Raw genomic sequence first — 22,865 nt, forward strand, 5'->3', positions numbered from 1 at the left:
TGGGGCAGGATGGAGGTTTTAGGGTGGTTTGCAGGTTTGTCCTTCTTTACTTCTTCTTCCTTCTTCTCCAAGGGTTTGGGTGGTGTTTTGTAACTGGACAGAAAAGGCCACATTGCAGACTTCAACTGATTAATTATTGGGTTAAAAGTGAAAATAATTTAGGTGTCATTTCTCAATTGGATAATTTAGCCCAAGAGATAGTTGGCCATTTTGTGCCTTGTTAGTGAAGAACTGCTCACTGCTGTGAGAGTGTAACACAGGTAAGAAATAACAAACACCTGAGTCTGAATGTGAACTATCCTGGAGTGCCTTCAATCCTGACCTCAACAGGGAAAAAGGGGAGTTGAAAACAGGCACTCCAACAGAGCCTGGCCACTCCTGCACTCCTCCTGCAGCCCCTGGCCATGGCTGGGTTACACATGAGCTGCTGGCACTTGGCTGCCACTTGTCCTTGTCACACAGAGCAGGGAGGGAAGGACAGCCCCAGCAGTTTGAGCTGTGTCTCCATTTTTTAGCCCTGGTTAGGCTAAGCCAAAGATAAAAGGAGCAACTTTCTCACCATGGTCAGTCTTTACCTCCCAAACAAACACAGACACTGGGCAGAGATGCTGCTGCAGGCCTACAGCAGACCCCAGTTCATGTTGTATTTTGTTGGCTAAAAAACTTCCACAGAATCACTGAGGCTGGAAAAGACCTCCCAGACCATCAAATCCAACCTCTGACTGATCTCCACCTTGTCACCAGCTCAGAGCACTGAGTGTCATGTCCAAGAATTCCTTGGACACTTCCAGGGATGGGGACTCCACCATTCCCTGGGCAGCTCCTTCCAGTGCCTGACCACATTTCCCAGGGAAAAAATCCTCCTGATGTCCATCCTGACCCTGCCCTGGCCCAGCTTGAGGCTGTTCCCTCTCATCCTGTCCTGTTCCCTGGGAGCAGAGCCCAACCCCCTCTGTCTGCCCCCAGCTGTCAGGGACTTGTGCAGATCCACAAGATTCCCCTGAGTCTCTTTTCTCCAGGCTAAATCCCATTTTTCCTTCCATTCCAGCATTTCTTCAGTTGTTTTTTTTTTTACATTCACAAGCAGTGCCAGCTGAATAAAGGCTGTAAAAGAACTCCCAGGCTCCCTCTCAACCACACAGCCTGTTCTTGCAGCCCACATACCGTGGTCATGGCCTGGTTTGAGGAAATGCAGGCCATGGTGACGGTGTGGGCCGGAGTTTTGTCGGAGAATCCCGCTCCAAGGCAGCCTGCAACAACAAAAAGGGGATGTTAAACCTACAGCTGCTGCTCCCAACCAGAGCTGCCCTGCCCAGCACATCTTGGCAGCTGGAGATGAAGACAGAGACGTGGAGTTTTCATCCAGTAATTATGGCAGCAGCTCTTCCCCTCCCCAGGCTCTGGGAGCAGGAGCTGAGGCTGCACTGAGAACGGTCACTGCCCCTCAAGGTTTTTAACAAACAGACAAACTAATCACACCCACATTAAAAAAACCACATCAAAAGAGCCTCCAACTACTCAACATCAACTTTGCTTCACCTTATTGGCAAAGGCAACACGTGAAAAGGGTGATTTAGAGCACTCAGCACAAGGCTGAGTGGCTTCACAGAGAGCAGCAAACTGCAGAGCAGTGACTCATCTGAGCAGCCCAGAGACCTTCCCTGCTTGGGATGTGGCCAAGTAGTTGAAAGTTCAGCAGTTGTTCCCAAGTTAAAATTACCCTGCAGCCCCATCTGACTGGCAGGTGACCAAAGGCAGGCCTTGCACTCACGAGGCTGAGGCTGCACAGGCAGCCCAGGTTACATCATGCATTTATCCAGGTGCAGAGGCTGCAGGTTAGCAAGGATCAGGCTGCCTGGCACATGACTCCTGAGGCTCAGCTGCTCTGGGGATAATGCAGGAATTGTGTTTTCTGGCTGCTGGAACAAAGAGCAGCAAAGCTGCTCCACTTCAAATCCTGAGAATGCTGTGTCTGAGCAGGCAGCTCAAATAAATAAATACCACAAGAAAACAAACCCTCACTGCACACTCTGCTCCTCCTCCTCCCAGGATATTGGGGAGGGAAGTGCTCAATCCAGCTGGTGTTTAGGAGCTGAGGGATCAGCAATCCTCAACAAAACTTTCCCATGCAGGGAAGAGTCAAGCAGAGGCTCCACAGCATTGAAATATGAAAATCTGATAAAAAATTATGCCAAATGAAATCTGTAGCAGATTTTAACAGGCAGCAGAGAATCACAAAATAACTTTCCTTATAGTCCCAGGCACTCATTTAACAGACAATACTACACGACTACTTCATACTTTCAACTCATATATAAACAAACAATAATAATGGGAAATCATTTTTTAGCAAGGATCTGTCATGTTCAGAGCAGTTGCAGAAATCAGACTCCCAGGGGAATGCTGCACAGAACCCACCTCTCTGGCAACATTACTGGTTTTCACCTCCTGGATAACTGTGCCATAAACAATGTAATCCACAACATCCCTTGGGACACTGGTCCGGGTCAGCAGGCCCCTAAGGAGAGGATCAAAACAAAGGGAATTTGCATCACATAAATAAAAACCTCTCCAACACCCTTCTCCTGCCAGCTTGGCTGCAGAACAGGGCAACAGCAGAGCCACAGCTTCTGTCCCCCCACTCAGAAGAAATCTCATGTGCGTGTGGGTCTGTGGGAAGTGTAGCTGATTGTGGGCTGCAATCAATCTTGCTGATAATTTCACTATAAATCATTACAGAACTTCATTAAAGCAATTACTTCATAGCCCTCACACCTCTCCTTCCACAAAATGCTTCACAGAATGATCAAATCCCAGAATGGTTTGGGTGGGAAGGACCTCAAAGCCCATCCAGAGCCAGCCCAGAGATGACAGGGACATTTCCACTGTCCCAGGGTGCTCCCAGCCCCATCCAGTGTGGCCTTGGGCACTGCCAGGGATCCAGGGGCAGCCATCTCCAGGCTTCTCCAGAGCACTTTGCTCTGCCTCTCAACAAAAAACCCACTGCTATTGACCCTCTGAACAGGAGGGTTACAGAATTAGATCAATATCCTTGTTGGCACTTCATTTCCTCCGTGTTGACCAGGTTGTTTTTCCCACCAGATGTGAGCACACCTCAGTAGCAGCTCTGATGTCTGTGTCTGGGAAACAACAGCTGGGAATCGAATTCACTAAAATCTGTCACCAGCAGCATCTCTTTGCATCAACACCAACCTACTGAAAACCCCAAAAACAACACAACCCCCACTGCTTAAGCCACCCACTGCTGTGGAGGGAGGCCAGGACAAATAAAGCACCTGAGCTGTTCAGAGCCTTGGCTCTGCAACCCTGAAGCCTCAGCAATTTAACAGGAATGCTGAGCCCCCCCAGTGTTCCATTTACTTACTGCAGTGCTGCTCTGGCTAAGTCATGTGGCATCAGATCAGCATACCTGGAAGGTGAAGAGCAGAGGAAGAAACTCAGGGGTGTGAGAAATCAGTGCAGAATTCTCAGGACAGAAATCAGGACAGAATTCTCCTGTGAGCAGCAAGAACTGGGGATGGACCAGAAATGCTCCACTGAGCTTCTGAGCAAACATTTCAAGGAATCACAGATTGGTTTGGGTTGGAAGAGTCACTAAATCACATCCAGTGATGTGGGACATGGCAGGGACACCTCCCACTGTCCCAGGTGGCTCCCCAGTGTCCAGCCTGGCCTGGGGCACTGCCAGGGATCCAGGCTGGGCACCCTGTGCCAGGGCCTGCCCACCCTCACAGGGCACAATTCCCCATTCCCAAGATCCCATCCAGCCCTGCCCTGTGGCACTGGCAGCCATTCCCTGGCTCCTGTCCCTCCAGGCCTTGTCCCCAGTCCCTCTGCAGCTCTCCTGGAGCCCCTTCAGGCCCTGCAGGGGCTCTGAGCTCTCCCTGGCTCCTTCTCCTCTCCAGGTGAGCACTCCCAGCTCTCCCAGCCTGGCTGCAGAGCAGAGGGGCTGCAATCACTGCCCTAAACCCACAGAAAAGCAGCAGGGATGGGATAAAGAAATCCCTTCTCCATCCTAACAGTCAGGTGTGGTTCTTGCTCAGCTGTGGATTTGGTGGCACAACAATCCAGGAAGAAGAGCCTACAGATGATTCTTGGCCCTGCCAAGTCCTGTCAAACTTGTTGCTTCATCTGCTGTAAATTCTCCAGCTGCTTCCTCTAGACATGCTCCATAAATCCTCCCTCTTCCCAGGATTCAAACACAGGGCCAACCTTCTTCAAACCACATTTCCTGCACTAAATAAACTGCAAGAACTGCAGCAGCCCAACTCAGGGCACCTCCTGAGCCTTTAGGCCCAAGAATAATTACATTACAATGAACAAGTGAGGGGTTTTTTTCACAGAAAGAGTTGAGTTCTAAGCAAGTCAGGGGGTGTTTTCTGGGTTTTACTCCTCTCTGATACTCACGTGGTGCCAGACTGCAGAAAGGGAATGCGGACACCTTCCACCACCACCACATTCTTCACCCCACTTCTGGCCAAGCTCTTCTTAGTCTTTGGCTGAGCTGTGAAGAGAGAAGTGATGGTGACAAGAATATCAGCATTTTTCATATAGATCCTGCAAAGATTTCTAGAAAATAAAGAAAAATGGCCTTTTTTGGTGTGTAAGTGAAAGGCAGGGAAGGTAGGACACCTGAGCTGGAATCTTGGAATGGTTTGGGTAGGAAGGGACCTCAAAGCTCATCCAGTGCCACCCCCTGCCATGGGCAGGGACACTCTCTGCTATCCCAGGGTGCTCCAAGCTCCATCCAGCCTGGACTGGAATACTTCCAGGGATGAGGCCTGTCCCTCATCACCCTCACAGCCAAGAGCTTCTTCCTAATGGGAAGAAATTCTCTTCCCAGTAGGAGAGGCTTAAGACAAGGGATGCAATGACCCAGCACCATTCCAAGGCCAGTGGCCAGGACAAAACTCCAGCACTGTTTGGAAATTCCTTCAGGCTCTTCCCAAAACTCAGGGGATAATGGGGAGCTGCTGTCCAGGCCTGCTCCCAAAATCCCAAAGCCTGAGTCACCTGAGCAACCCTCACAGTGAACCCAGAGCACGGATCACCCCAACCACCCTGTGGACTGTGACTAAAACTGGGAATGGCTGCTGGGAGCCAGGGGCACACTGGGAATGGCTGCTGGGAGCCAGGGGCACACTGGGAATGGCTGCTGGGAGCCAGGGGCACACTGGGAATGGCTGCTGGGAGCCAGGGGCACTCAGAGGATGAGAGGACTCTGCTGCAAACACTGGTTTGCCTGAAGTTTTCCTTGATTGCAGCTTTTCAGGATGCCTGAACCACTCTGCATTCTGCACCATTTCTAAGATTTAAGCTTCCAAAACAGCTCTGTGTAGCACACTTAGTGAGATTCTGGTGTTTTCCCCTTACCTGCAGATTGGAACTGCGAGGAGCAGCTGAGTGATCGAGTAACTGGAAAACAAGAAAGGGAAAAAAATAATGCCAGAAAATGTTAGAAACAGTTCTAGTCTCTGCAAGAAGGGTTAGAAAAGCAAATAATGTCACTGTAAGACACCTGACCACCTATGCTGGGTGGCTTACTCTGTCCAGAAACCTGACACACTTTCTGTTAACTCAAGACTCCTCCCCATATGATGCAGGAAGGGACAAACAAGGCAACAATGTAATTGAGATTTAAAAATAAACACTGTCAGCCTTTTCAAGGTGAGAATGGGACAGATTCAGACCCCAGCATCCATTCCAAACCCAACACTTCAAGCAGAGGTTTATGGCCACCAATGAAAGCCAAAGATACTCACAGGCCCCAGCAGCCCAGGCTGAGGACACGGGGAGGTTCCGCAGGGCAGAGCTCAGCATGGAACTCATTTTGGGATCTAGGGAAAGGCTGGGCTCAATCCAAGCTCCTCTGTCCAGAACAATCCCAAGGGAAGAGTCCTGCCTGCCTCACACAGAGCAGCCAGCGAGGTGAGGGGCACACACACTGCAAGGCGGGCAGCAGCACAGGGAATCAGCTCCCAGCACGCTCAGAGCCTGGCGTGTGCCTGTGAATAAATACTGCCCAGTGAGCTTCTCAATTCCCTCCCAGGACCCGCTGCTCCTCCACCTCCCCCTGGAAAATTGTCCCAGTGCCCAGGCAGCCCTGCTGCCAGCAGGGCCTCCTGACACCAGCAGTGTCCTTGGCACCCCTGCCCCTTGTCAGCCCCTGGTGCCAGCCTGAGCACCAGGAGCTCCTGCTGCGCATCCCCGTGGCAAACAGAGCAAGTTCAGGTCCTCCAGCCCCAAAAACCCTCTGCAGCTTCCCCAAATCATGTTTCCCTACAAACAAACCCTCATCTCCAGGTTTTATTGCCCAGGGATGGCCCTCACAGCTCCAGGATTTGTTTGATCGTGCCAACATTCATCTCCCTCTGTCACACTTTGGGGTTCAAATCTTGGCACTTTCTCTCCCAAGCACAAAGTTTTTCCATGGAGGGGCACAGGAACACCCATAGTCCCAAACCCAGCCCTCTGCAGCTCCCCAAAACTCAGCACAAGCTGCCAGTCCCCCTTTGACACCTCCCAGCTGCAGCTCCACACCTGGAATGTGCCCCTTCCCAGCCCCAGGCTCCTCCTGCCAACAAAGATCCCAAAACCAAACCTTTCCAGGGCATCCTGCTCCTCCTCCACCTGTGCCAACCTCCCTCCCCACACCTGATTGAGGCTTTTCCCTAAATTTTCCCTGCCCAGCTGACAAAAGTTTCTCCCAAGAGTAACCTCCTCCTCCCTCCCACACTGCACAGCCATCTCCTCCTGGTACACCCCTGTTCCTGCACCCCCCAAACACCCCAACCTCCTCATTTTCGCTGCTCCCCAGGCACCCCAAGGGCTCAGATTTGTCTACACAAATCACCAGGGCAAAGCCCTTGCAGAGCCAGGATTTGCCTGGATTCCACAGCTGAGCTGGGCTCCGTGACCCTCGGGGATCCCTTCCAACTTAGGATAATCCCCAATTCCATGAACAGGCCCTGCTCGCTGCCCATCCCCACACACCCTGACATTTTCACTGTGCAGCACCATCAGCCTGGGACTCCCAGCAGCCACCCCAAACACACCCGTGCTGCTGCTCTCAGCCACCCCCAAACCCACTCGTCCATTCAGGGCCGACTCCCGACCCCTCCCGCCCAGGACCAACCCCTCGGGCCCTTCATCCATCCCGGCCCGACCCCCCGGGCCCTCCTCATCTTTTCCCAGCCCTTCCCTACCACATCCACCCAAAACGAACCCCCGACTCCCCTCACTTCTATTTGGAACGAACCCCCGACTCCCCTCGCTTCCACCCAGAACGAGCCCCCCGACTCCCCTCAGGTCTCCCCGTGCACCCAGAACGAACCCAACTCCCTTCACTTTTATTCAGAATGAACTCCCCAACTCCTCTCACTTCCACCCAGAACGAACCCCCCGACTCCCCGTCCATCCAGAACGAGTCCCCCACTCCCCTCACTTCTTTCGGAACGAGCCCCCCGACTCCTCTCCCTTTTATTCGGAACGAGTCCCCCGACTCCCTCACTCCCACCCGGAACGAGTCCCCCGACTCCCCTCACGTCTCCCCGTCCATCGACCGTTCCCCGACTCCCCTCACGTCTCCCGTCCATCCAGAACGAGCCCCCCCATTCCCCTCGCTTCTTGAGGAACTAGCTCCCCGATTCCCTCACTTTTATTCGGAACGAGACCCCGATTCCCTCACTCCCACCCGGAACGAGCCCCCAAACTCCCCTCACGTCTCCCGTCCATCTGGGACCGTTCCCGACTCCCCTCACGTCTCCCCGTCCATCGGAACGAGCCCCCGAACTCCCCTCACGTCTCCCCCTCCACCTGGGACCACTCCCCGACTCCCCTCAGGTCTCCCGTCCATCTGGACCGCTCCCGATTCCCCTCACGTCTCCCCGACTCCCCTAGGTCTCCCCGTCCATCCGGCACCGCCCCCCAGCCTCCCTTCATCCTTCCCCGCCCACTGAGGACCGACCCCCGACCCTCTACTCCAGCCCGGACCGAGCCGCCTACCCCTAACTCCCTCCCCTTTCCCGGGACTGACTCCCGACTCTTCTCACCCTTCGCACGCTCCCGTCCACCCAGCACGGAGCCCGTGACCGCCCCGTGCCCTCCTGTCCCTTTCTGTCCCCTCCCGTCCGCTCCCGCCGCTCACCTCCGCCCTCACCCCGCTCTGCCGCCGCCGCGCCGCCACTCGCCAAGGGCCCCGCGTCCCCCCCACCCTCCGGGCTGGCCGCCGCACGCCTGACCCACACCTCTCCCTCTGCCGCCGCTCCGCAGCCCCTCCCCGGCTTCTCCCGCAATCCGCTCCGGCTCGGCGCGGATTGAAAATACCTAAAACACAGCGGAGAGCGGAGGAGAAGGAGGCAGCGTTGTGTTGGCGGCGGTGAAGCGCGCGGGCAGCGCGGCGGGCGGGCGCGGGCGGGGCGCCGTGGGCGGGGCGGGCGCGGGCAGGCCCCCGGCGGCCTCTCCCTCATTCGACCTCGGCGAAGATGGCGGCGGCGGTGCGAGCCATCGGCAGCCTCGGCCGCCTCCCGGCCGCCGCCAGGGCCGGCCCGGCGCGGCACACCCCGCCCCGCGGTGAGCGAGGGGACGGCGGGGAGCGGGAGCGGCTGGCGTGCGGTGTCCCCCGCGTGAGGGGAGCACCGGGGGATGGGGGCAGTGAGGGGTAAGGGACAGAGATACCGGAGGGGCACGGAGGGGACACTGAGGGAAAGGGAGCGCTGGCGGGCAGGGGGAGAGCGAGGGGGCACTGAAGGGTTGGGGAGCACTGAGGGAGCGAGGATTGGAGTGGGATGGGGTCCACTGAGGAGTTAGTTTTGGGAGGACGGTGAGGAGACACTCAGAGGTGAGGGTAGAGGGTAGAGAGTAGAGAGGGCGAGGGTCGGGGTGGTGTTGGGGGGATGAAGAACAGGGGATCCCAGAGAGGATTTCCTGGTGCTGGAGCAGGAGTTGGGGATGTCCGGGGGTCCTGAAGGGCTCTCCGGGTGCTGTGGCCTTGAGGGCTATGAGGTGTTCCCAGGGAAGGGACTGTGGTTGGGACAGGAGATCCCCGGGGTAGCTGTAGGGTGGGAGGTGTCCCTACGTGTGTCTGTGCCCCATGTGAGGGGTTTGTCCCCATGGCCTGGGAGTCACCCGGGGGATCCCTGGCAGGTCCCCAAGGTCTGTCCCCCCATGTCTCTCGGGGGTGCCCCCATAGGGGACATTCTGCCGTGCCAGTCCTTGCACAGGGACATATTGTGGGAACCTCTGAGCAGTTCTGGGGGGTTCCTGTGACCTGGCGCTGAGGGGGGGGACACACCCTCCAGTCAGGATGGTCCCTGCACGTGAGCTGAGCCCACAGGGAGAGAGTGTCCTTGTGCCCTTACACATGTGCCTGTCCCAGTGCCCCGAGAGCCTGCTTGGAAAGAAGAGGGTGTCCCCATGCCCTTGGCAGTCTGGATCCTGTGGCTGCCTTCCAGGCAGGCAGGTGTGTCCATGGGAAGGGGGATCCCTGTAATCCCTGGGACCCTGTAATCCCATTTGCTTGGGGGAGGGTGTCTGCAGGTGCTCCATGATCCCTCAACTGGGAGAATTGGTGTTGTTCAGGCTGGAGAGGAGAAGGCTCCAGGGAGCAGGAGAGGCCCTAAAGGGGCTCCAGGAGAGCTGGAGAGGGACTGGGGACAAGGTCTGGAGGGACAGGAGCCAGGGAATGGCTCCCAGTGCCACAGGGCAGGGCTGGGTGGGATCTTGGGAATGAGGAATTGTGCCCTGGCAGGGTGGGCAGGCCCTGGCACAGGGTGCCCAGCCTGGATCCCTGGCAGTGCCCAAGGCCAGGCTGGACACTGGGGCTGGGAGCAGCCTGGGACAGTGGGAGGTGTCCCTGCCACGGCAGGGGTGGCCCTGGATGAGCTTTAATGTTCCTTCCCACCTAAACCATCCTGGGATTCAGTGATTCCATGATTTTGTGTGGGGCATCTCCCTTGCCAGCTCGGGCAGGGCTGTGGCTCTCTCCTGCCTCTTCACAGAGCTGCTTTGGTGCTTCCTGGCTACCAGGGCAGGGAATCCCCAGGAGCCCTGGGAAAGCCAAAGGGCTTGGCTGGGAAGCTCTGGAAACCTCATATTTGAGCACTGTTGAAGGGCTTCAGAGTCTGGTGTTGATGTTGACCCAAAATCCAGCTGTGTTTCATCTAAATCCAAACCTGGGCTGGGTTCAGAGCTGGACTTAGTGCTCTGAGAGCTCTTTTCCAACATGAGCAATTCCATGGTTGTGAGATCCTGGTGAGCAATCCCATGGTTCTGGGATCGTGGTGAGCAGTTCCATGGCTCTGGGGTCCTGGTGAGCAATTCCATGGTTCTAGGGTCCTGGTGAGCAATTCCATGGTTCTGGGATCGTGGTGAGCAATCCCATGGTTCTGGGATCATGGTGAGCAGTTCCATGGCTCTGGGGTCGTAGTGAGCAGTTCCATGGCTCTGGGGTCCTGGTGAGCAATTCCATGGTTCTGGGATGATGGTGAGCAGTTCTATGGTTGTGGGATCATGGGGAGCAGTTCGATGGTTCTGGGGTCCTGGTGAACAATCCCATGGTTCTGGGGTCTTGGTGAACAATCCCATGGTTCCGGGATCATGGTGAGCAATCCCATGGTTCTGGGGTCCTGGTGAGCAATCCCATGGTTCTGAGATCCTGGTGAACAATCCCATGGTTCTGGGATCATGGTGAGCAATCCCATGGCTCTGGGGTCCTGGTGAACAGTCTCATGGTTCTGGGATCCTGGTGAACAGTTCCATGGCTCTGGGGTCATGGTGAGCAGTCCCATGGTTCTGGGATCCTGGTGAACAATCCCATGGTTCTGGGATCCTGGTGAACAATCCCATGGTTCTGGGATCCTGGTGAACAATCCCATGGTTCTGGGGTCCTGGTGAACAATCCCATGGTTCTGGGGTCCTGGTGAACAATCCCATGGTTCTGGGATCCTGATGAACAGTCCCATGGCTCTGGGATCCTGGTGAACAGTCCCATGGTTCTGAGATCATGGTGAGCAGTCCCATGGCTCTGGGATCCTGGTGAACAGTCCCATGGTTCTGGGATCACAGCTGTGTTTCGTGCAGCCTTGCAGCAGGTCTGTGCCTGACAGGGTGCTGCAATCACTGAGGAGGAGACTTGTGGCAACTCCAGGGAGTGCTGAGGCTGCTGCTGTTGGGATTCTTGTTCTAACTGGTAAAGCTCTTCACAACAAACAGCCTGGAGCTGCTGTGAGGACGCTGTCCCTGTTCATAATGAATAAATACCCTCGTTCTGCCTTGCAAAACGTTTAGGAAGAGGATGCAAAGCTCTGGGGGGCAGCCCAAAGGCAGGGAGCAGTCAGGAGCCAGCTGAGCTCCAGGGCTGGCTGTACCTGCTGGGCCACATCCCTGCTGTGCCACCACGTTCCCAGGGTGGCTTGGGGAGCTCAGTCTGCCAGGAGCTCCCCATCTCACGGGTCACAGCTCCGTGCTCAGGTGGCCTGAGCTTCCTCCTGTCCGTCCTGCTGGGGTTTGGGGTGCTCCAGGACTGGAAAAAGGCTTTTCCCTGAGCCATGGAGGCTGTTCCCAGCTCAAGCCGTGTGCCACGTCCCGGTGAGTGGAAGTGCTGGGCAGGGAGGCAGCTGAGGCAGGAACAGGGAGAGGAGAAAGTGGGAAGGAGCAGGCTGGGCTGTGGGGTGGCTGTTGTCCATTCTCAGAGTCCTGAGAAGGTGTTGGTGTCCTGGTGCTGGACAGTCTGTGAGCTGAGGAGTGGGACTGGAACTGATTTGCAGGGCTTTAACTCTGGAATGAGTGATGGGACACGGTGGGAGTCTGAGGCTGGGCTTCTGCTTCCTGCAGCATTTGGGAGGAATTTTCTGGCTCCAGGCTTGGCACGTTCCCATTGCAGTGCTGAAGGGATCAACACCTAAACAGATGTGCAGGGACCAGGACAGGGAGCTGCTTTTGCTTCCTGGCAAAAGATGTTTTGCACAAATTTGCTGGAATTAAAATAAACCACTGTCAGGCTACAGAAACCTCACTCCAGTGTTCACAGCTGGTGCACTGCTGACAGCACCTCTCCCAAAAGAGTTTCTATTCTAGTGGAGTGAGATTTGTGCAGTCATGCCCTTGATTTATTTTTTTTTCCTACTTCATCTCTTGTGTTTTGTGAGAATGGAAAGGCAGCGTGGAATTGAAGGCTGAAGGTTTTCATGGAAGGAATCTGTTTGGGAACTGATATGGAAAAGGAAAGCCATGTAAAGAACAAAAAGCGTTGAATCCCAGACTGGTTTGGCTGGGAGGGATCTTAAAGCTCATCTTGTTCCACACCCTTGCCATGGGCAGGGACACCTTCCACTATCCCAGCTTGCTGCAAGGGTTGAATTAATTAATTCAGGGAGACAGTTCAGCCCTTGCTTTCTCTTTAAAGAGGCTGCATGGCTTTTATTGGGTTAAAATGCTGCTGTTTAAGGTGCATGGTGTTCTGCTGGGCAGTATCTCTCACCAGAGGAATTGTCAGCCCACACTTGGGTTGTGGGAATTGAATGTTGGTGCTTATTTTCAGGAGTACACAAAGAGTTTAGGGAAGTTATTGTTGGGTGGAGCTATCACATGTGGGTATTAAATATTGCTGAGGAGCTTTGGGGTGGCAACTGGTTCCCTCTTTGTTTATAAAATGCTGCTGTGGGCACATGACACACACCCAGTCACCCCAGAGCTGTTTGCTGGGACAGCCTGACACTGAATTTCCATCCCCACGGCATCACACTGCATATCCTGGGCTCAGGAATGGGAGCAAAGGTCAGTCCCTCCTGCCAGCACCCCAGACAAGGTGGAAAGGAGGCCAAAGTGCAGCCCTGAGCCCGTGTCACGGGGCTGTGGCAGGGGGGGACACCTGTTGGGGAGGCACAGTTTGCAGTTTGTTCTCCTGCTGTTGTGCTGTTCTCCCTGCTTGCTGCTGGGAATGGGAATGTTTCATTTTATCAGTGTTTCATTCCTGAAGGCTTTAGCAGTGTTGAGCAGAGCCCTCCCCTGGCTAATTGGCTGTGGGCTGGCTGGTGGGTAGATCCATGTGGAAGTAACACTTTTACTGGAATTCAGGCTTAAAGCAGCAGCTTAGGCAGGGATTCAGCCTGGATCTGAGTTAGGGGATCCTCAGGGTCAAGATCAAGGTTGCTTGAAGAGGTCGTGGGGCCAAACACAAGTTCTGAGCAGAAAAAGGAGATTTACAAGTCAGAAACTTGGGGGCAGAACTTGTTCATTTGTGGTCTGAGGGATCTGGAAGAAGATGTGTTGGTGTGTGCTTTGTGTGTCATTAGTGGAGCTGGATCCCAGAGCTGGAGAGGGACCCTGGGCAAGGGCCTGGAGGGACAGGACAAGGGACAATGGTTCCTGACCTGCAGAGCTGCCCCAGCCCTGGGCATTCCAGCAGCACAAGGACCTGGAGCTGCTGGAGAGAGCCCAGAGGAGCCCCTGGAGCCAGGCTGGGGGAGCTGGGGCTGCTCACCTGGAGAGGAGAAGGAGCCAGGGAGAGCTCAGAGCCCAAAGGGGCTCCAGGAGAGCTGCAGAGGGACTGGGGACAAGGCCTGGAGGGACAGGAGCCAGGGAATGGCTCCCAGTGCCACAGGGCAGGGCTGGATGGGATCTTGGGAATGAGGAATTGTGCCCTGGCAGGGTGGGCAGGCCCTGGCACAGGGTGCCCAGCCTGGATCCCTGGCAGTGCCCAAGGCCAGGCTGGACATTGGGACACCCTGGCACAGTGGGAGGTGTCCCTGCCATGGCAGGGCTGGCACTGGATGGGATTTAAGATCCCCTCCACCCAAACCAATCTGTGATTCTGAGTATTTTGTTGATAGATGGAGGCAAGAGTAAATATTTTGTGTGGCCCTCCAGTTGTGCCCCTGAGATCTGTGTGGTCACCTTGGACTGGCCCCATTTGCTGGCACCAGAGTGGGTTGTTACAGAAATACCCTGGCCAGTTGTGTTTGCTTTGCAGAGAATTCACCTTGAAGCTCCCCAAAGTGCAGGAAAGTCCCTGGTTTGGCACAGGAAGAGGTTGGAATGAGGATGATCAAGGCCAAACTCCCTGTGCCACCTGCTCCATCCCTTGCCAGCTGCTTGGGAAGAGGGATTTCATTTTTGCTGCTCTCAGTTGGGCACTGCTGGCACTGCAGAGTGGGATCTGTGCTGGGCCTGCTGGACTCTGGTGGGGCACAGATCAGGCTGTGAGGGGAGGGACTGGCTCATGCCCAGGGTTTCCAAAATCTGTCCTTGGCAGGCCAGGGGAGCTGGGAGAGGCTGAGGCTGCTGAGAATTCCTTTGACACCTGTGACATCTTTTCCTCAGGTTATGCCTGCCGTAACATCTCCACCTCCAGTGCCCTCCAGGGTAAGTGTAAAGCTTTTCTATAAATCCATTTTGTTTTTCCCTTCAAATGCCTGGAGCAGGAGCTGAGCCCACCCCTGTGTTTGCTTGCAGATAGAACCCACGTCAGCTGTGATATCAAAGGGGATGTTGCTGTTGTGCGCTTCAACACACCAAATTCCAAGGTACTGAAAATTCCTGTTTAGGGCTAAGAACTTCCCTAACCTGCAGCCTTACAGAGCTGGGAGCAAAGGAGAAGCAGGAAAAGAAGATTTGGGGATTTTGATGAGACATCTGGAGATGCCTCTTGGAGTACTTTGTGTGTGCTAAGCTAATTTGTTTCTTTCCCAGGCACAAGGTCTTGTTAAGTTCTAAATCTTAAGGAAAACTTTTAAAAAACTCAAATCTTGCTTAGTTCTTGTATTCAAGTCAGTTAAAGAATGTCCCTACTTCAGTAATTTGGAATCTATGAGTGCTTTTGATTCTATTATCATGAACACAGGATAAATAGAACCTAATTCTCATTTTTTAGGTCAATACAGCTGCAGTTGTTCAGGTATCAGGAGGCAGGAACTCTGTAAATGACACCTAAGGAATACATCTAAAAATGCATTTTGGAGTCTCATAACCAGTAGTGAATTTCAGGTGTCATCTCACAGGTGGAAATGCTCTTTATGAGCAATGATAGAGCTTGCAATAAAAACCTGATTTTTAAAGCAAAGCAGCTGAGCTGCTCTGATATTATACAAGATACAAAGATTGAACTACTACTGCTATGAAAAATCTTGTATTAATTGTAGCAGACCAGAGGAGGGTTTTTATATGTTCCTTTCATTTGAGGAGCAGCAGCAGTCCCATGTTTGAAATATTCTATTTTATGTGAGGATTTGGTGGTACCTAAAGAACCCAGGCTGGGTTTGTCCTGCTTTTTGCAGCCTTTCAGTAAAGCTGGAGGGATGTTGTCAGTCTGGTCTGGAGAGGGTGTCCCTGCTCCTGGGGAGTTGATGAGATGACCTTGAAAGGTCCCTTCCATCCTAAACCATTCTGTGATTCTATAATTATTTAACCAAGAGAAAACAAACCAGATTTTATGAACCAGGTTCATAAAATCAATGTTTGGGGCCACAAAACTGCTGTTGGGAAGGTTAAAGAGCAATTCCCCAATGAAAGATGACCTGCTGCAGGGTTTTATCCAGGAGGGGCTTTCGTGCTAGGGTGTCACTGTCATATTTTTTGAAAAATCTCTTTGCCAAGATTTCTTCTCTTGGGAAGATGAGAAGCCTCAGCTTCTCCTGTATTTGCTGCTCTGGAATGTGGTCTGGAGTTTGTTTATCTAAACCTGTGAATTGTTTTAACTTAATGGCCAGTCACAGCCAGCTGTGTTGAGACTCTGAAGAGCCAGTCACAAATTTTAATTATTCATTCTTGATAAGCCTTCTGTCTGTATCCTTCTCTTTCTTTAGCATAGTTTTAGTATAGCATTCTTTAATATAATATAATATCATAAAATAATAAATCAGCCTTCTGAGAGCACAGAGTCAGATTCTCATCTCTCACCTTGTCCTGGAAACCCTCACAAACGCAACACCAGGGCAGGGCTGAGGTACCTTGCAGCAGGTGTGGGCTCCAGGTGAGCTCCTGCTGAGGTGCTGCTCTCTCCAGGTGAACACCCTGTCCAAGCAGCTGAGCGCAGAGTTCACCGACGTCATGAACGAGATCTGGGCCAACGAGGCTGTCAGGAGTGCCGTGCTCATCTCCTCCAAGCCAGGCTCCTTCATTGCTGGAGCGGATCTCAAGTAAGCACAGGCCTTCAGGAGCTGCTGGAGCTGTCCCTGAAACCCAGCAGTTTGTCCCTGACAGCTCCCTGGGGTGAGGCACAGGCTGGGAGTGAAACCCCCATGCTCAGGATTTCAGAGCTGGGGTAATGAAGTGAGGATCTCTACCCAGAGGGACATGGTGGGTCCTTAAACCCTCCTGGCTGTGGCACTTGGTCACTCCTTCCTGCAGCCAAGGAAACCCAGCCTGGCTCTGGGCTGGGCATTGTCCTTGGGCACAACAAGAGGGGATCATTCACATGCAGGACTCGTTTGAGCTGGCTTGGAGTGCCTGGCAGCCTTCCAGCCTGGCCCCTGGTTTGGGCAGGGTTTGGCACTCTGCCCTGTGCTGAGCAGCCTCCCAGGCTCCCTGGGTAACTTTTCCAGGCTGTGGGATGATCCTGTGGGTGCCCTCTGGGACCTGGAATGTCATTGGCTCCTACTGCTGACACTGACAGGACAGAAGAATTGCTTAAAGACATTAAAAGCCAAAATGCTTTGAGGAAAGAAGGTAAATTAAGAATAGACCCTCCAAAACCGTGTTACATTTTTGGCTGGCTTTGTCCAGGGACAGAGACTCACTCCCTGTTCAGGAGAGAAGGAGGTGAGCAGAGCAAAGGCCAGGCTGTGGTTAAGAGGTGTCTCCTGGCCTCAGCACCTCCAGCATCCCAAATTGCTCCTGCCTGGCAAAGGCTGAGAGCCTCCAGGAGAACAATTGGCACAGGGAGGCTCTAATTGGCAGTGTGGCATCAGAGCCATCTGCTCCTCTAAGAGTGATTCTGGGCTCTTTCCTCCACCCTTCCTGGCAAGTGCTTTGAGGCTTCCTGCGACCCTTCCTCCTCTCCCAAAGGCTTCCAGAGCCCTGGCACAAGGGATCCCATTCAGTGCCTCAGCAAAACCCCGTGTCAGCATGCAGGGCCTGACCCTGCTGGGTTCAGTTTGTCTCCCTGCGTTGCCTGTTCCAAAACTGGGGCCTAAACAGCTCATGCCTGCCTGTCAGGCACTGGAGATTGTGGGAGAACAGGGACAAACTCATCAAAACCTCTCATTTTCCTGCTGTTTTGTCAGGAAAACTGACAAAAAAATGCTTTTCCCATCCTCATCCACCTCTCTCCTCCCCTCAGCATGCTTGAAGCCTGCAAGACTGCTGAGGAAGTGACTCAGCTCTCTCAGGATGGACAGAAGATGCTGGAGAAGATTGAGCAGTCTCCAAAGCCTGTGGTTGCTGCCATCAGTGGCAGCTGCCTGGGAGGAGGGCTGGAGGTACTGGACAATGCTGGGGCTCACAGCAGGAGTGGGAGCTGACACTGCTGCTCCTCTGGTTTCCCAAATGATGCAGGCAGGACTGGTAGTGTGAGATGAATTTGGGAGCTGATGAGGGCTCATTACATCATGTAAATGAGTTTGTGGCAAGTTAATGGCTTGCTTGTGCTTCAGGGCTCTGCAGTGCGAGTTCTGCTGCTGCTGCTGCTGTGGAAAGAGAGCAAATCAAATCTGAACCTGTGTGGGCCAGGCTAATATTTAGATGAGTGTCCAAGGGAAAACTGGCTGTTTCCAGCAGGCATTGCATGTGCATCAATGCTGCTGGCAGAGTTCAGCCTGGAAATTGCTGCTTTTCAGATGAAGTGAGCCCTGTATCCCAGCAACTTCCATTCTTTGTGGGGCTGCTGTGAGAGGGGTGAGTGTGGGGACCCAGCCAGGCTCCACCCTGCCTGCAGCTCCACTCCAGAACCTTGGGCTGGATCTTCTGCCTTGTAATCTCCATCCAGGGTTTTGTAAACTGCATGGCTCTGCTAATTCCTGGAGCAGAGTTGTTTCTAAAACAGTGTAATCTTGGAATGGAGTCTCTTCAGTTTGTGCTGATTTCTCAATCCTTTTTTTACACCCACTGTGTTGACTCATCTTGGCAGTCCAGGGATGAACCAGGAATCATCTGTAGATGGGACTGTGATCTTGGTGAATTAGTGAATTAATGAAGCCCTTGGTGGTCTAGGTGAGATTAAAAATCAGCTTGGGAGTTTGATGTTCATCTCAGCAACCCGGGCTCATTGTGGCTATAAACAGCCACATTTGCTAGCCCTTAAAAAACAATTCACTTCTAAGCAAGTATCAAGGGGGAAAGTTTATCCAGGCAATTTTAACTCCAGCCTGAGAACCATGGATCTGTTTTAGAGGAATGAATTCAGCTAAAGATAAGCTGAGGATATCTGGGTATCCTGGGCTGATCCCCCAGTGTGGGCAGCAGGAAAGGGGGGATTCTCATGACCTGATGAGAATCAAGATCCCTGCTTGCTGCCATCCCCCCCAAGCCATCAGTGAGCACAGAGGGAATTGGGGCAGGGTGATGAGGACAGCTGAGGCAGTGTGTGGGAGAGAGCTGGGTGATGGGTGCCTGGTTCTTCTGTTGTCTTCCACAGGGAAACCTTTCCTTGTCTCTTCCATTTTAAGGTTGCCATTGCCTGTCACTACAGAGTAGCAACAAAGGACAGGAAAACAGTCTTGGGAACACCTGAAGTGTTGCTGGGTCTCCTGCCAGGAGCAGGGGGTACTCAGAGGCTGCCAAAGATGGTGAGTAAGAGGAAAACTTAACCCCACAGCCCTTTCTGCCTGGCAAACTCCCACTCTGAAATCTTCTTTTTGCCCTTTCTAGGTGGGACTTCCTGCTGCCTTTGACATGATGCTGACTGGGAGGAACATCCGTGCAGACAGAGCCAAGAAGATGGGGCTGGTTGACCAGCTGGTGGAACCACTAGGTCAGACACAGTGTCCCTCAGTTCCTTGATGTGCTGCTGCCTGTCAGGGAACCTCTCCCCTCACCAAAATACGTGGAGAGGTTTTGTCCTGCTCTGCAAGGGAGCAGAAATCCCTGTTCCAACCTTACAGGCACAGGGACCTTGAAATGTGAGGCTGCTGCAGAAGCTGAGTGAACAGGAGAGGTCAGCAGGGAGGGCAGGCCTGCTGGCTCTCCTCCTTCAGCTAATTATCCAGACAAGAGCCCACATTACTCATTTATCATGTCAGAGGACAGATTGCAGCCCCTAATGGAAGGACAGTAGATGAGTGATGGCTGTGTTTCTGCAGCCTGCAGATGGTAATCCCTGACAGGAGCTGCAGCAGGCTGCCCCCATGGCTTAGGCACTCACAATTGCCAGCTGGCTGTCAGCTGGTGGGAGAAATTCCCTCCAAACTGCAGGATTCCAAGTGTTGCTGAATCATGTCTTGCTCCCAAAGTTCTTTCAATAGGGCAGCTTTCTTGGAAGGTGACTAAATGGAGGAGTTTGAGGACTAAACCCTCCAGAGCCTCCTAAGAGGAGCCATCAGCCCCTCTCAGGAGTTAGAATGGAGGCCACTGCTCCAGCTGGCACTGCCATGGAGCTGGAGGGTGCTGAGCATGGTTTCCTCAGGCACAGCATAGCCTGAACTCCCTGGTGGTGCTGAAGAAAATAAAATGAATAAAAAGCTGCTGCTGCCCACCCTGAGCAGTGCCAGGGAAGCCCTGGTGTCCATGCTGTCCCACAGGCCAGTGCTCAGCTGGATCATGGGATGGCCTGGCTTGGAAGGGACCTAAAAGCTCATCCATGGCAGGGGCAGGGACACCTCCCAGTGTCCCAGGGTGTGCCAGTGTCCAGCCTGGCCTTGGGCACTGCCAGGGATCCAGGCTGGGCACCCTGTGCCAGGGCCTGCCCACCCTGCCAGGGCACAATTCCTCATTCCCAATTTCCCATCCAGCCCTGCCCTCTGGCACTGGGAGCCATTCCCTGGCTCCTGTCCCTCCAGGCCTTGTCCCCAGTCCCTCTGCAGCTCTCCTGGAGCCCCTTCAGGCCCTGCCAGTGGCTCCAGGCTCTGCCCAGAGCTCAGTTTTTCCCTTTCACCCCCAGATCTGCACCCCCCAGGATTTGTGTGCTGAGAATCAGAAGCCCAGCCCGGAGCCATGGCAGGCAGCAGCACCTTGGGATGCCAGGATCCCAACTGGGTTGGGTGGGAAGGGAGCTCAGAGCCCCCCAGTGCCAGCCCTGCCATGGCAGGGACACCTCCCAGTGTGCCAGGGTGTGCCAGTGTCCAGCCTGGCCTGGGGCACTGCCAGGGATCCAGGCTGGGCACCCTGTGCCAGGGCACAATTCCCCATTCCCAAGATCCCATCCAGCCCTGCCCTCTGGCACTGGGAGCCATTCCCTGGCTCCTGTCCCTGCAGGCCTTGTCCCCAGTCCCTCTCCATCCTTCCTGCCAGCTCCTCCAGGTGCTGCAAGGCTGCAGTTGGGTCAGCCCAGAGCTTTCCCTTCTCCAGGCTGAGCAATCCCAATTCTCCCAGCCTTTCCTACAGCAGAGCTGCTCCATCCCCCTGATCACCTTGGGGCCTCCTCTGGGCTCTCTCCAGCAGCTCCAGGTCCCTGTGCTGCTGCCCAGGGCTGGGGCAGCTCTGCAGGTGGGCTCTCACCTGGGCACAGGGGTCACAGGGGTAGAATCCCCCCCTTTCCTGCTGCCCACACTGGGGGATCAGCCCAGGATACCCAGATATCCTCAGCTCATCTTTAGCTGTATTCATTCCTCTAAAACAGATCCATGGTTCTCAGGCTGGAGTTAGAATTGCCTGGATAAACTTTCCCCCTTGATACTTGCTTAGATGTGAATTAGTTTTTTTAAGAGCTAGCAAATGTGGCTGTTTATAGCCACAATGAGCCCAGGTTGCTAAAAGGAAACGTGAGCTTTCTGAGGAGCTGCTAGGAATCCTAGCTCAGCCCAGAGGAGCACGTAGGAGGAGCACAGAAATACAAATTACATGCAAACATGGGATGTGTTCCTTGTTATCCAAACAGCAGCCAGTGCCAGGAGGGCTCCTGTTCACTCTGTCTCTGGGGAAAGCAGCTCTACCTGGGGTGATGCTTTAACTGGTGACAGAAAGCTTGCAGGGAGACACACACCATCAATCAGGAGGCAATTTCAGGGCATGCAATCAGTTCTCCTTCAGCAGGGAGCTCTGCAGCATTCCCTGAAACCAATTCTGGCATGTGCCATTTATAAAAGAAAGCAGATAGGAGTGCACAGCTCAGAGCTCCTGGGTTAGGATACAGCAAAACACTGGGAATTAACTGCAGGTAAAGCAAACCCACATGTGTGCGGTCAGCCTCTCAGTGTGAATGGTTCTCACAGCTCAGACTTTAAAAAAAACAGCAATTTTCTTCAGCTGGAGTATCAGAATCCAGCTCTTGTTAATGTATCCAAGGTACTGGAAATCAGGGATTGACATCTTGTAGCACATCAAGTTATAAAGCTGAAGGTCTGAGCCTGGAATGGTGAAAAGAGAATTTGGAAGCTGGTGAAGTCTGAGCTCTGAACTCCCAAATGCTCTTGGGTTTCCAGTGAATTCTCTAAAACCCCCTGGGCATTGCTGAAATGTAGATTATGCAGCAGCTCTTGAGCTAGATTTTGTGTGCTGCCTGTAAAATCAATTGTGTTTTGTTTGGCCTGTTTTTCCTTGGACTGGCTCTGACATTCTGCCAGGCAGGAGGGAAACTTCCACAGGGAGCTTCCCTGAGCTGTCAGAGTGTTTGTGCTGCTTTATCTCCTCCTTGCTGAGAGGCTCCCTGAGCAGGGAGCAGCTTCTGGGGTCTGCTGGGTGAAAACCCTTAAATTGTTCCACAGAGAGGTGAAACAAAGAGGCCACAGAGCTGCTCCAAGGGCTGGAGCCCCTCTGCCATGGAGCCAGGCTGGGGGTGCTCACCTGGAGAGGAGAAGGAGCCAGGGAGAGCTCAGAGCCCCTGGCAGGGCCTGAAGGGGCTCCAGGAGAGCTGCAGAGGGACTGGGGACAAGGCCTGGAGGGACAGGAGCCAGGGAATGGCTCCCAGTGCCACAGGGCAGGGCTGGGTGGGATCTTGGGAATGGGGAATTGTGCCCTGGCAGGGTGGGCAGGCCCTGGCACAGGGTGCCCAGCCTGGATCCCTGGCAGTGCCCAAGGCCAGGCTGGACAGGGCTTGAAACAGTCTGGGACACTGGGAGGTGTCCCTGCCATGACAGGGGAGGATTGTATGACCTTTAACATCCCCTTCCCAAACAAACAATTCTGAGTTTCTGTGATTAAAACCTTACAACTGAGGACTTCAGCCTTTTGTGGAGGAGGAGAATAGTGGGAGATGAAACAGGAGGGAGTTTCTGATTCTGGATTTTACCTGTCTCCTCTGTTCAGGGTGTCTGTGGGGTGTTTCCTTAGGTCTGAGGGCTCTGCAGTATCTGGGTGTGTTTGGAGCAGTTTGGGTGAAGGTGAATGGCCCTGCCCAGCTGCAGGGTTGTAATTTCCCCAGGTTTGTTCAGCCCAAAGTTGCACATTTAGCTCCAGGGTCTGCTTGGTGACTCTGTGCAGCTTCACCAGGCACTGCTCTGTCATTAATGACTCAGAGTTTGCCTCTGGCAGCATCTCCCAGCTGCCTGATCAGCCCTGTGCTGTGTCCTCCTGTCCTGATGATACAATTGTCTGGAAATGAGGATTCCTGTGCTTGGAAAATGTTCAAGCCACCCTCAGAAGCTGCTAAAACTGGTTTTGTGGTGGCTTGCTTCATTGTGGGACAGCTTTAAGTTGGGCCAGGTGTTACAGTAGCTAAAGCAAGAGGGAGGTTTCATGCACTGAGTTCAAAGGTTGGGGTTGGTTGGACATTGGCTCCAGTACAGAGATTTCCAGGGACTCAGCACTCCCAAAATGCT

At 53.8% G+C, this 22,865-nt stretch overlaps 2 protein-coding genes across 2 annotated transcripts in view; one reads left to right on the plus strand and one right to left on the minus strand.

The window, feature by feature from the left end:
• Positions 1–2,331: 2,331 nt before the first annotated feature.
• LOC118700629 (trifunctional enzyme subunit beta, mitochondrial-like) lies at positions 2,332–5,933 on the minus strand. Its single transcript, XM_036405200.1, has 5 exons — positions 5,784–5,933; positions 5,395–5,436; positions 4,429–4,525; positions 3,386–3,430; positions 2,332–2,518 (listed from the first exon to the last, which is right to left on the minus strand). The coding sequence occupies exons 1-5, from the start codon at positions 5,848–5,850 to the stop codon at positions 2,347–2,349; spliced, it is 423 nt and encodes a 140-aa protein (XP_036261093.1). The 5' UTR covers positions 5,851–5,933; the 3' UTR covers positions 2,332–2,346.
• A 2,553-nt stretch (positions 5,934–8,486) lies between these two features.
• Positions 8,487–22,865, plus strand: part of HADHA (hydroxyacyl-CoA dehydrogenase trifunctional multienzyme complex subunit alpha) — a 28,429-nt gene continuing 14,050 nt past the window's right edge. The window contains exons 1-7 of the mRNA XM_036405232.2: positions 8,487–8,592; positions 14,341–14,382; positions 14,473–14,543; positions 16,021–16,154; positions 17,297–17,435; positions 18,621–18,740; positions 18,823–18,925. Of these exons, the coding sequence (XP_036261125.1) occupies positions 8,505–8,592; positions 14,341–14,382; positions 14,473–14,543; positions 16,021–16,154; positions 17,297–17,435; positions 18,621–18,740; positions 18,823–18,925 (697 nt within the window). The 5' untranslated portion in view covers positions 8,487–8,504. The remainder of the gene's footprint in view (positions 8,593–14,340; positions 14,383–14,472; positions 14,544–16,020; positions 16,155–17,296; positions 17,436–18,620; positions 18,741–18,822; positions 18,926–22,865) is intronic.

This window comes from Molothrus ater, chromosome 32 (genome assembly GCF_012460135.2).
Source record: "Molothrus ater isolate BHLD 08-10-18 breed brown headed cowbird chromosome 32, BPBGC_Mater_1.1, whole genome shotgun sequence".
Classification (NCBI taxonomy): Eukaryota; Metazoa; Chordata; class Aves; order Passeriformes; family Icteridae; genus Molothrus; species Molothrus ater.

Coding starts and splice junctions, on each gene's coding strand:
- LOC118700629 (XM_036405200.1), bottom strand. CDS start 5,850: ATGAGTTCCATGCTGAGCTCTGCCCTGCGGAACCTCCCCGTGTCCTCA. Junction 4,526..5,394: donor CTCGCAGTTCCAATCTGCAG/GTAAGGGGAAAA, acceptor CTCTCTTCACAG/CTCAGCCAAAGACTAAGAAG. Junction 3,431..4,428: donor TTTCTGCAGTCTGGCACCAC/GTGAGTATCAGA, acceptor TTCACCTTCCAG/GTATGCTGATCTGATGCCAC.